This window comes from Mesoplodon bidens (genome assembly GCF_964165515.1).
Source record: "Mesoplodon bidens genome assembly, chromosome: 13".
Taxonomy (NCBI): Eukaryota; Metazoa; Chordata; class Mammalia; order Artiodactyla; family Ziphiidae; genus Mesoplodon; species Mesoplodon bidens.
The window spans coordinates 41,778,553-41,791,761 of NC_138169.1; the positions used below are offsets into that span (position 1 = coordinate 41,778,553).

Genomic DNA, 13,209 nt, shown 5'->3' on the forward strand with positions numbered 1-13,209 from the left:
GCAGGCACAGATGGTGGGCGGGGACGCAGGGTGCTCACAGCAGGCTTCAGTGGAGATGCATTAACTCCACAGAGGGATGAGGGCTTCCCACCAGTTCTGTCATGAATTATAACTGAGTATGGGGATGAGGCCTTAGTGCCTGGCTCACGGCAAACAGACTGTTCTATTTTCCTGCACAATCACCTTTCACCCTTATAAACTCCAAGCACAGCTAAGCATACTGCTGATATTTAATAGTATCACAGTAGCCTTTTATTTGTCTAGGAGGCACACAAACTTAGCAGATGTGCCCAGTGGTGTAAGTCAGATAATTATAAAATTAAGTTTTGGCAAAGTGAAAAAGGAAACCTTCTGTGGGCGATTCGGGTTTCCGGCGAGAGATGGTCTTCTGCCATCTGAGGGGCCGCATCAAAGCAAAAGGAGGGCACGCAAGAAAGAGGCCAGCCTCCCAGACACGCTGGGTACAAGGGCAAAGCCTCCCCTTTGCAAACTTTGCCCTCCTCTTACGGGAAAGCGGTTTCCTGCGCAGTGACCTCCCCCATACCCTCCCTCCCCCCCCCCCCCCGATGAAGTTATCAATGAAGAAGGCCGGTTATTTTAGGCAGTTTAAACTTTCACCACGTTGAAAGGACTCGTTTACCCTGCCTTTCACTCCCGTTTACAGCTTCGGAGTTGCTGTTCTGGATGACAGCACTGCGAGCACCGCTTCAAGCACTGTTCATCTCACCCGCCACATCTCGGGCTTTCACAGAACACCGCTCTCTCCCCGATGAGGGGAACTCACCCCTTCATAGCTGCGGGGCAGAGCCTGTTATGAGCTGTAGATTCGCTGCAAATATAACAATAAAGGATACAAATGTGAATTCCTCGGAAAATACACGCACGGCTCTGAAGCCGCCTGGCCTTAGCAAACTCAGTGAAGAACAAACTATCAATCTTTCTCCAAATGTGCAGCAACAGCTCACCTCATGCGGCTGGCCAAGGGATTGCCCCATGGACGGGTCAGAGGATGCTGGAGTGGATTCTCTGCCCATTTCAGGGGCTTGAGCATTGAAGCCCATGACTACCTTCTCTCTAACTCTAACTGCCACAGCAGGTGGATACGGAAGTGGTGCTTTCCAAGAGTCCGATCGAAATCTGTAAACACAAAGAGTCTATTCCTGGCATTGTGTCTCTGCTAATGTGAGGAGACGGACCCACGTGTAGAGCAAACATCTAAAACAGGAACACACGGGGGACTTCAACGCGCCTCCCTGGATTGCGGAATGTTCTAGAAATGTGGAGGTCCAGCTCTCACCCAAGGATCTGCCTGCAAAGGTGCTGAGTCAGAGTGCTGTCTTTGCAGGACGACTGTGCCCGCAGTTTCTCGCTCCTAACAGAGGCAGATCTTCCGGTGCTGTGGTAGCAGGCTGTCTTGGTGACACAGGAGCCGGCAGGGCCAGCAGAGCCCAGCCAAAGTGGAATGTGGCCGAGGTGATGAACATTTCCAGGGGCTGGGGGAGGGGAGGGAGCTGCAGCACTGGCCGCGGTGCTCTTCAGTACACACTAGCTGAATGCTCCATAAGGTCGCACTGATGGCAGTTCGGAGATGGCCATCTGTCGTCAACTCTGGGCCAGACAAAAAAATAATGTAATGGCAGATCGCTAACAACAGGGCTGTTGGAGAAGGGAATGAGTCCTAGAACGGGGAGGTGGTGCTCCATCTCTTAATAGTGAAAACCAGGCATCGATATGAACATTAAGAAATTAATGGATGGAGGGTTTTTAAAAACTAGGCTGGGGTGCCGTAGAAATGATTCAATGTAAATAAAGTGGTTTTCGCTTATTGCAAATACCTCTGTTGCCCCTCCTTCGGTCCTATTACCCACTTGACTCTTGAAAATGTGACTGGTAGGACACATGGTGAAGCAGTGAGGGCCAAATCTAGAAAAAGGTGAGCCCAGTTTGTGCCCCCAAGCATGCACACACGGATTAGGGATTTATTGGTACAAAACGGGTAAGTGAAAACTCATTTACTCATGAAGTCCTAATGACTTCATTGTGATAATCGTGCTTATATTTCGGTATGCTTGCTTAATTTCTAGGTGCAGTTTTATTAAAAAGCAAAATAAAGCTACCTCACCTTTAGATGCATTATGAATGCTATAAAATTTTAAACTCCCTTCTTTGCTCAAGAAAAAGGGCAGCTTTGATAGGTTTTTTTACTACTGCTTACATGTTAGGAAGAGAGAAGGTGCAAGGAGGGAGGAAGGGGCTGAGAGAGAGAGAGACTAACAGTCAAACCGAGGTGAGCCGTGCCCTATTTCTTTGTTCTGTATGATTAACTTTCTGCCTTCAGTGGTAAGGCCAATCATTCCTGATTGAATTATCCAATATTAACAGCTGAAAGTGATCACAAGTAATGGTGAAAACATAGATCGAATCAATCAATCAATGCAAACGATTTGGTTCCCAGAGATCCGATCAAATAAAAGAGATAGATCCGTTTAACCACTGAGCAAATTAAGTGGAAGCTGCCGTAGCACCAGTTTACTTCAAAAGCCCCGAAGGTCCACAAAGCAGAGAAATGGGGCGGAGCAGAAGCGGACCAGTTCCAGAGCCACATGTTCCCTTGATACAATTTATATTCCTGCAGCCCTCTGAGTCTGTACGACGCACTTGAGGACTGCGAATTCAGCCCCAAGAACAGGAGATACACAGAGGTCCAGTGGATGGGTGGCAGTGGAGAACAAGGTATGGGGCACAGACCACCTAGGAAGAGGCAGGAAGCAACCCCACCACATGACTGTCAATATGGAACCCGGCTATGGCAGGCCCAGACATGGTGATGGGCAAACCGTTCCAATCTGAGGGTCCCAAAGGGAGACCACATGATAAGAGACAAGGCAGGACAGGGTTTGGAGTCTTACAGTTGGAGTGGGGATCATGAAAGAAATTTCAAGCTCTGTTAGAAATAAAAACAAAACAATTGAAAAATATAGAAAAGTTGTGAGAAGAAGATGAGTTATGAGGGGCAAATAGTTTGAGAAGCAGTTCTTTTTTTTTTTGCGGTACGCGGGCTTCTCACTGTTGTGGCCTCTCCCGTTGCGGAGCACAGGCTCCGGACACACAGGCTCAGCGGCCATGGTTCACGAGCCCAGCTGCTCTGCGGCATGTGGGATCTTCCCGGACCGGGACACGAACCCACGTTCCCTGCATCGGCAGGTGGACTCTCAACCACTGTGCCACTAGGGAAGCCCTAGAGGCACTTCTTATAGATGCGCTGTGAGCAGCAGTAAGACATACTTTTCCACTCCTCTTGTTTGCAAAAGAGAATTTCAGCCTGACTCCAAGGAAAATATGAAAACAAGCTAAAACTAAAACAAACCTTTCCCCACACTACACTCCGATCCTACCTTGTCTTATGTGGAGGGGCAAGATAAAACTTTGTTTTGGCCACTCACCTTTAATTTCAGAGGTGGGGTCGGGGGGAAGAAGGGTTAGCTTCTTTTGAAATACATTTCTGAAAGCAAACTTCAATGTTTAGTTTTACAGTTATGTGCTAAAAAGAAAGACCAGAACTAAAAAGAAGCTCAAGACTCTTTAATCCTTTGAAAAAGATGAATGTTTAAAAATAAGAATTTCTACCTGGAAGCCAATTAACATGAAACTATGTCAAGGTATGATTAATTGGGAAATTTTTCCAGTGAACTAGAACAGAGAACTAAGGAAACATCTGACACATCCGGGATAAAGATTTTATTTCCAAGTAATGATGGATCTTGATTTTGTTTACTGAGGTCAGCATTAGGGAGAGGGAGGGGGTCCGGGAAGCAGAGCTCACCCAGTGCTTCCCTGTTCTACACTCTGCACTGACGGCTCAACATCGGCTACTCCACTGCGCTCTCACCAGGACCCTGGGGGTTGGGCAGGATGCTTTGTTGTCTCCTACATGCCCATTTTACAGATGATAAAATGGAAGCTCAGAGTCCATCTCTTGTGAGCGTCAGTGACCAAAATCAAACTCTGGTGATTGTTCTCTGCACTTCATGCCCTTTCCCTTGTACTAAGCTGACTATGTAGAAATCAAAGCAAAATAAAACAAATTAAAAAAAAACCCATGAAAACTATTTTGAAAATAACCATTAACTATTTGAGATTTTATGGATGGCTAACTCTCTCACATCCACAGATACCGGAAGCATATCCATCCTTCAAAACCAGCTTGAATGCTTCCCACATGATGGCTTTCTCGATTCCCCCAGCTGGAGAATAAACATTTTCTCTTGGGATACTTAGAACAATTTATCACATATTACCTCATATGATAGTTAATCATATGTAAATCTTTTCTAGTAGACTGTAAATATCATATATTTCTAATTATTTTTGATATGTCAGAGAGCTTGGGACCATGGTAAATTGAAAATGATAAAATTATATTTTTATAAATATTTTAAATTAATGAATATATTTTCTTACCTCAGAACGGTATAGGGATGATAGCAGTCTATAGTATGGTATCTGTGGTTTGGCCATTAACAAGGACTCTTTTTTTTAAAGGCTCACTTTTTTTTTTTTTTAATACATTCAACCTCTTATTTTTATTTTTGGCCTCACCATGCGGCTTGCAGGATCTTAGTTCCCTGACCAGGGATCAAACCCGTGCCCCCTGTAGTGGAAGTGTGGAGTCTTAACCACTGGACCGCCAGGGGATTCCCAACAAGGATTCTTCAATGCCTCAGCATGTATTACTTAATACTCTGAGACACAAACTTATATAACAATTATTAAAAGGCTAGTTTAGGTAAGGAGCTAAGTTAGTGAATGACCCAGTCAGCCACACAGCAGCCACATTTCAATGCTGTACTGTTGTCCTCTATGTCCCATTCCATATGCAGTAGTTCATTTTTCTTTCAGAAATGTGACCATAAAACTTGAGCAACAGTGATGCTGTGGTGTGAAAAATATGCATCAAAATCAGGCTGATTTGGTGGGAAAGTGATCTGAGAAGAAAATCAAATAGCTGTAGAGACCATTACATATTTAAACTTTAGCGATAGCTGAAAGTTTTGGCGTATCCCTCAGAATGTCAAATCACTACTTTATTTGTATGTGCATCCATGAATTTATGAAGGGAAGGCCAAGCATCAAAATAATCTTTGACTCAAAAAGAACTTAATACCAGAATCTCAGAGCCTCAAGTTCATCTAGGCCAATTCCCCCTCTTCCCACCACTGGAATTCCCTCTATGTCCATTAAATTCACAACATGATGCCTCAGAGAACTCTCTATGGGGACACATTGGAAGAGGATGATTTGATCACTGCCACTGAATTGTAGTTTTTCTAGAGGCAACAATTAAACAGTAATTACTGTATTGAAAGAAAATGGCCTATTCAACAGAAGTTTTACAAACACACCACTTGCCCACACCTGTATAAACCACTTCGGATACAAATATGCATTGTAGGATATTATTCTTGGACCATACTATCCTTCTCTCAAAGCAGCTTCCTTAAGTTCTGCAGAAAAAGTTTTGAGGTCTATTAGGAAAACATGTGAAACATTCAACATATTCATTTGCTTTAAAAATAACAAAGTGTTCACTTAGTTCAAATAATGCACTCTTATTCCAAAGCACATCTTCCCTACCAGCTTGCTAGGTGGCCTTTGAAGCATATTAAAATTCCTTGCAAGATCGGGGGAAAACTCTACCAGAAGAAAAAGATGATATCCTGCCAGGAATTACACATTACACATCCCTGGACTGGCATTTAGAACTTCTGGTCAGAAAGGTCTAGAGGTCATGCAAAGACAATAGCTCTCACACTGGCAAGTCCTAGATGGAGTGTCCCATAGAAACAGAGGTTTCCTCTTACTTAATTCTAAAAGCAACTGTGGTCTGTGATGTCAAAGGATAATGCCTAAGTCCTTGATTCCTGAAGATGGACAGTGTATTATGAGGAATTATTTGAATTATTTGAATTATTGAATTCTGATTCAATGATTGAATTATTTGAATTCAAATAATTTGAATTATTTGAATTCAATTATTTGAATTCTGAGGAATTATTTGAATAGTACTGTGAGGTTAATGAAAATAACAAATCTCTGTGTATGTCTGTGTGTGTGTGTGTGTGTGTGTGTGTAATTTTATATCCAACAAAGCACTTCTATCCTTAAAAAGATGCTTTTGTGTTTTTAACTGGGTATAAACAGTGAAAGAAATGTAAATGACTTATTATGGTCATGAAATCGTTTATGCACCATTAAAAGATACACCACAGTGATGTTCCTGGGCAATTCTGAACGCTCACCCTAAACCTACCCTATTAGTCTCACTCTGATATAAGAGCCAAATAAACGATATGCTTTCAAAGCTCCAGTTCTTGGGCATTTGGTTTATAAAATGCCTCTTGTGAAAGGTCCTTCTTTCTGAACTTTAGTGGCATAAAAAAGTAGATGAGTTTTGGTGGTATGACATGGATCAATTTCAAAATCTGCATTAATTTTCATACCGAGGCATGAACCACAGTGGGCTGGTAAAGGGGCTTCATTTTTCTACTCTGTTATTATTTTGGTTACCGATCTTATTTTCTATTGTCACCTTAATTTCACTTGATTTCCCCCCTTATTCTAGACATGCACAAAACTGTATTTTTTGTATACCTACCCCGACCACTTTCTATGCAGGAAATAAATCAATACATAAAAGTCATATTAATTCCATCCTCTAAGCACGGGTATAAAGTGATGTGAGTAATGAAGACAAACGCACAGGACTGTGAACCTCTAAGTTCAAATCATAAAAATCAGAAAGGTCTCAAAACTAGAAGAAGTAAAGTTAACTCTGATCCATTTTTCTTAATGTATTGAAACTAAAAGCCATTGTTTTTACTAGGGATTTTAGAAAACAGACCTACATAGATATTTCAATGACTGTGGATATTAGCTGTAATGATTATCACATATTAACTATAAATACTGTTCTTATCAAAGGAACGATGTACATTTTAAGCCTGAGTATTCACATCAAGGCCAAATATGTATGATTCTGAGTTGTGGGATTGGAAAAATAAGGCTACAGCTTCGGATTATGAAAGAAGTCTTATTTTGGCCCAGATCACAATTTGAATGAATGAGTCAGAAATGTTTTGAGAGATGTTTGACCTCATAAGGTCTTAAAGATGCAGAAACAGTTTTGTGTTTGGTACTATGTCTTCTATACCAGCAGTTCATAGTATGGCCGGGGGACCTCCGGGGGTCTCCTAGATCCTCTCAGGGAGTCTGTTAGGTCAAGACTAGTTTCATAATAACATTAAGACAATGTTTGCCCTTTATACTCTCATTAACAGTGGCATCTTCTAGGGGCTACTTGACATTGGAAGATATAACTTCTCCAACAGCTAGTAGAATTGTTTATTTGTGTATTTTTGCATTTAAAACATTTCTCAATTTTGATTTCTAATATGGAAGACATCAACAGATAGTAACCCACATAAATCAAAGCCCTCTGTGGTCGTCAATAATTTGTGTCAAGGCATCCTGAGATCAAAGAGGTGGAGAACCCCTGGTCTATACAGTAATGGAAAGAGAGAATACTGTACATTCCATGAAACCCTAAAATACGCCATAAAAGAAACCTGGAGTCCTGAAGGACACGCTTAACTGCTTAGTTTTGTCTGCTCGCCAACGGGGCACAGGCCACCACTGCTGGAGTGTGGGGTTCTTTTAATGAAAGACATTGAAGTGACCAGCAGGTCAGTAGCATTAGAACCTACTAATATAGTACAAAAGTGGATTTGTTGCAAACTTTTTTCCAGGAACATTAGATAAGAAAAGCCAGTCTCTACAGAATCTCTACAACTCTGATTTTAAGCTACTATGAATTCTGCTTCACAGTTTAAATACTAATTAACAGCATCATTTAGGTGTACTAGCCATATCCTTTACAATCTTACAAACTCAAAGGACTTATCCTTCCATACCTACTGCAATAAGAATACTATATTTTCCAATAGAAATTAAGGTTACTTTCATGAAGTATACTTTTAAATAATAGTCTAACTTGGTCTGTCTTCTATATTCAATTCACAAACAGACGTGACAGACTAGAATTCTTTTTTGAAGTGATGAAAAGTCATAGAGCAACTTTAACATTGGTGCATTGACACATTATAACACTTAACTAGCATCACCTATTCTTTCATATATATTTTATCTGATGTCCTTATTTGCTATTTGTTCACTGGTAGGATGAAAGCTGAGATGATAAACTGTAAATTCCTTATTTTGATACAAAATTCACATAAATATGGCTTCCTCAGAGCCCAAGGAGGTCCAAAGCTGCCCCAGGGTCCACAGCGTGGGATGGGAGATGAAGGAGTGGGCGGGGCTTTGGGTCCCTTAGTCCTGCCTCAACCACATCAATCGCATCAGACCCTCTTCTGGTTGTTTAGGGAATTCAGTACCAAAGAAAAAAAAATCATCCCCACCCTATTTTAGTCTAAATAACTTTACTGATAATAATAATGCTCACAATAATGAAAAGAACTTTGAATTCTAATCCATTCTCCTCCAAGGGCACCAACAAGATTTAACAAAGGCATGTTACTCTTATATCATTCCATCTGAAAAATGAAGATATATATTAGACCCATTTTACAGATGAAGTAAGAGGGGGAAAAATAGACTTATTTTCTTTTTACAGTAAGGGACATTTCTGGGTTAGGATCCAGGTCTCTGACTGACACTAGTCTATTGCTAAGAATAATCAAACTGACCAAACATTTCTATTATATTTTAGAGTTTATACCCTACATTCAGACCCGTTATTTCATTTTTACCTAACAACAGCCCTGTGAGTGTTACATCTGTCTATTATTTCTTCACACCCGAGGTTCTGAAACATTTTGGACCAGTGCAAGGTCACACATCTAGCAAGTGGGACATTCAAGGCTAAAAAGTCTTTGGGTGCAAAATTTGCAACTATAAGGCTGTCACTAATAATTATCCTATTCTGTTACGTAGAAGAAACACAGTGGATAAGTGTATAGCTTCTTTCTTCTCTTCCCTTCTCCCTTCCGATTTTAAGCCCCTCAGGACAACAATAACCTGGACATCCATCCAGCTTGTAGCCCAGTGGGAACAGAACATGAATAAAACAGGATTTGGGAGAATGGGCCCTGACAAGTGAGGTGAATGATCCTACGGTCCAATAAACCTGACCCCTAAGTCTATCACACTGGGTCAGAAGATCCAATTATAGGTCTGTTCTAGTTCTTTTTATGATTGACAGCAGCCAGAGGCAAAATTACTTTGGTGTCTGTTAATCCAGCCTCTAATTTTCCCTTTGCCCCAGTACACACAAAGCATCATGGTGGCCCAGGGTGAGTGATACTGTGAATCCAGATTTAAAATGCCCTTGTTTCCTATAAGAAGAGCAACTGAGTTCAATGCCAGTCCTCCTCATGGGGATATTACCTGCAGCTCTGTTTGGAAGAAAAACTTCTGTGGACATTGTGTGCAGTCATAGATCTTGTCTTCTTGTCCATGGGCAGAGAAAATATGCTGCTGCAACTTGTTTGCTTGAACAAACACTGAAATGATAAAAGAAGAGTGAACTTGGGGTTATTTTCATTCCGAAATGCCCTCCGTCCATGGCTCCCTGTGAACAGCTGCAGACGGAGCAGAATGAATGGCATACCTTCTGGGTGTGACCACTGCCAGGGGCCTGGGGAGAGCTGAGTCACACGTGCTCATGGTTGGGTCTCTGGCTTTTGTTAAGATGCACTCTACCGAGCACCTAACTGAACCCAAACAGCTCCAAAGGAAAGGTTTATCGAGGCCCTGCCCCCCATAAGTCTTTTAAAACGAAAATTGTCAAATGCACAGCACTGTCTGAACAGAAATGATTCTTATTTCTCAGCAACCCATAGGTTAAGAAATCATAGATGCCAAAACCCTGTTTATTGTGTTTGCCTAAAGTCATAGCTACCAAACAGTTCTCTATTTAAATGTGTTAATGCTAAAAATTATATCCCACAGCTACTCTGGGGCACTGTCTATAAATGTGAAACAGAACGGCAGGTAAATTCTCTTTGGATACTTTAAGATCAACTCAGCCTATACATTGAATGCAAGGGTTTCAATAATATAAACATGTTCAATTTTAATGACTACAAAACAAGGCCCTAAGACTGTGTAACAGTTTACCTAGGAGACATACTATTAATAATTAAATTGTATATGCCAGAGGCAGTGTTTGGGTTGGCAGAACGACTTCTGATGGATGCCTGGTGCACTGTGACCTAAAAAAGTTTGCATCTACAATATTAATCTGTATAGGCAGGCAAAGGATTTATTAAAGATGCTGGCATTTGACTTTGACTCTAATCATTAAAATTATTCTAATTGCCAGCCAACCTAAAATATTAGAATATTGTTCTTGTGAGTCATACATTTTAATCATATTTCTCATTACCTTAAAAAACTGCTCAGATTTCTTCTTCCCCCCCAACATGCCTTATATTGGAAGGTTGTTTTTTTTAAAATTGCTTTTTCTAAAATTACTTCAAGATACACCAAAACAATTCAGGTCTGTCGGCACAGGAAAGGCAGACCGTTCGTGATTAATGCATTTTTGTCTCTTACCTACATCAACCAAAAGAAATGGGGTTTTCATACTGATCTGCAACAAATCTCTACCTAACTTAGCACATTTTACGAGGCTCCTGGCCACAACATGAAAGGGCTGTTTTATTAGGGGCCTTAATCATGAGGAGATCTATGACCCAGTCCTCCTTATGAAGACTTACTAGGAGCTTTTATAAAGAACCCAGACTCCTGACTCATTGTATTAAGACAAATACTACGTTATGGTGAAAACATAATATACATATTTTCTAAATACAAATTTGGAGGAATCAAAAAATAGTTCCAAAATAAGGAGTGGCTGATGGGATTATTGAATGAAGGAGCCTCACAGGCCAATGGTAAAGGCAGACCCACCAGCATAGTCTGGTACTACTTGTGCTAACTGTGTAGGAACATGGCCTCTCTTTTTATTTTATTACAGGACAGAAATCTACAGGCTGAATGCAGTGAAGGTTAACACCAATGCTTTGGAATTTTACACCGCAAACCAGGAAGTCACTTTTGAGAGGAGATGTTTTCGTTTTGTTTTGCTTTTTCTGACAAATAAGAAGGAAATATAGCCTTGAGGGGTTTGACCAATGAGTCCAAGACACAGGCAAAATTATCACGAAGGATTTTCCAAAATAACTTGGTCACTGTCGCAGGAGCAGCAGAAACGTGTGTGATCATATTTCAACCCCTATGGGCTTCAAATTATAGTTTCTGATTTGCACTGTTTCTTTCTTTCTTCTTTTTTTTTGCTGCTGCCGCCGAGAACTATAATGCTACAACATCTCATAAAAGTTTCTTCTTAAAAGCATAAACTTATATCAACTTCTATTTTAAAAATCCAGTGACATAGGAAATAAAGGCCTCATCTAATGTGTTCATTTAATCTGTTTTCTAGTTCAAAGGATTGGGGGAGGGTTTTAATTATGCCTTTATATTTCATAGGGGGAATATTATAAAATTCTCCACGTTTAAATAACAGACGTGTTGACAACACGGCTGTACTTCTTTTAGTCCCATGTCTTATGATGAAAAAGCCACCTTTGCCTTGCTAACCTTTTAACACCGAGAGGAGAAAAGTGAATGAAACATGGATGTCATTTTACAAATGGAAAAGTGCAAACTTCTGAGAGAACCTGAAATGCCATTTGTTCATCCTGACAGCTAACCTTCCTGACCGTTTGAGCCTCTAAAGTAGGTGGCAATCGATAATGCTAATCAGCAGAAATCAAACGTCTTCTTCCCAAATTGAACTGAAGTCAGATCTGTAAAAGGCCATAGCAGTGGGAAGTATGCCCTGGTAGGAAAGACAGGATGTGGCTGAGAAACTCTCCAGAGTTTTCCAGAAATAATCTTCCTACCTGTAAAGCAGACAGGACACTTGAAGGTACCGCCCATCCCTTCAAAGCTGTGCTCGATCAGGTGGCACTGGAGTTTGGCAGGGGAGTCGAAGGTCTGGCTGCAGAGTTTGCACTCATGGTTCAGTCCTTCATCTGTTAAGGGAAGTGCGTGAGCAGAGAAGTTGACACCTATCACACCTTTGACAGACTAGTGAGTTAACTATAACCGCATACATTAAACTCTTCCCAGCCCCAGACATAAATGTGTAGTAGTATATATGGTTACTTCACATTATTTATGAATTTATATCAATTGGAAACATAATCGAATTTAAAATCGATTTAAAAATCGAACGATAACCACAAGGCAGGTTTTATCTTGGGGTAATGTATTTTATTAAGCTTTTAAAAGTAAAATTGGTGTGTCAATAACGAGGCATCTCCTTTTCTCTAACTAGCAAGCTTTTATGGGCTGTGTATTTCCAAAGTCCTGAAATAAAGGAACCATAGAAAAATGAACAGCTTCTCCCCAGGCCTCTCCTCTGGTTTATCTAGAAGGTTCTAGAGGTTTCTATTGCTAACCATAAGGTTTTTAGTGGTTTTCCCATTGAAGACTTCCTTTTTCTACTTCCAAGATTTTCTGGCAATTTTGAAATATTATTAATGCTCATAGTGTTTTATAAATGCTCTTTTTTCTTGCTTGAAACTCCCAGTCCCCCATATCTTCTCAGTTCATTGCTCCCTTTATTTTGTAAGACAGTTTCAGTTTTACCCTCAGATCTAGACTCTGCCTGTCTTTCTCCAAAGGCACTTTCATGAGCTCCAGGCTCACTTTTGACTAGTCCTGGAGTTTTCTTTGATATCTCAGGTAGAAAAATATTTTCATGTAATAACATTAAATGTAATGTAATAACAATTGCTATATAAAATGAAAAGTTTGTGTTATAGACAGAAAACATTAGTTTATGTTGTTTTCCTCATTAAAATGTTTATGAAATTATACATTTAAGGGTTATTCTAACTTGTTTCAATTTGCAGTTATAAGAAATGAAGACCCATAGCACTAGAACAAACAACTTAACACTTCTTTGGTGCTTACTGTTGTTCCAGACACTGTTGTTCTAAGTGCTTGCAGACATGAATTCATCGAATTTAACAACAACTACTATTATTCCCATTTTACAGATGAGGAAAGTGACACCCAGAGAGTTGAACTAATTTTGCTCTGAGTCATAGGAGCAAT

General features: G+C 40.4%; 1 protein-coding gene across 5 annotated transcripts in view; it reads right to left on the bottom strand.

The window, feature by feature from the left end:
* Nucleotides 1–13,209, bottom strand: part of ZNF521 (zinc finger protein 521) — a 301,525-nt gene that overhangs the window by 17,725 nt on the left and 270,591 nt on the right. For 4 of the 5 annotated variants that reach the window (XM_081252740.1, XM_081252743.1, XM_081252739.1 and 1 more), the window contains 2 exons: nucleotides 11,988–12,119; nucleotides 9,466–9,581 (listed from right to left, as the gene is read on the bottom strand). In XM_081252740.1, the coding sequence (XP_081108866.1) occupies nucleotides 9,466–9,581; nucleotides 11,988–12,119 (248 nt within the window). Of the gene's footprint in view, nucleotides 1–597; nucleotides 1,609–9,465; nucleotides 9,582–11,987; nucleotides 12,120–13,209 lie in introns of those variants that run through there. The other variant, XM_081252741.1, reaches the window with a different exon arrangement.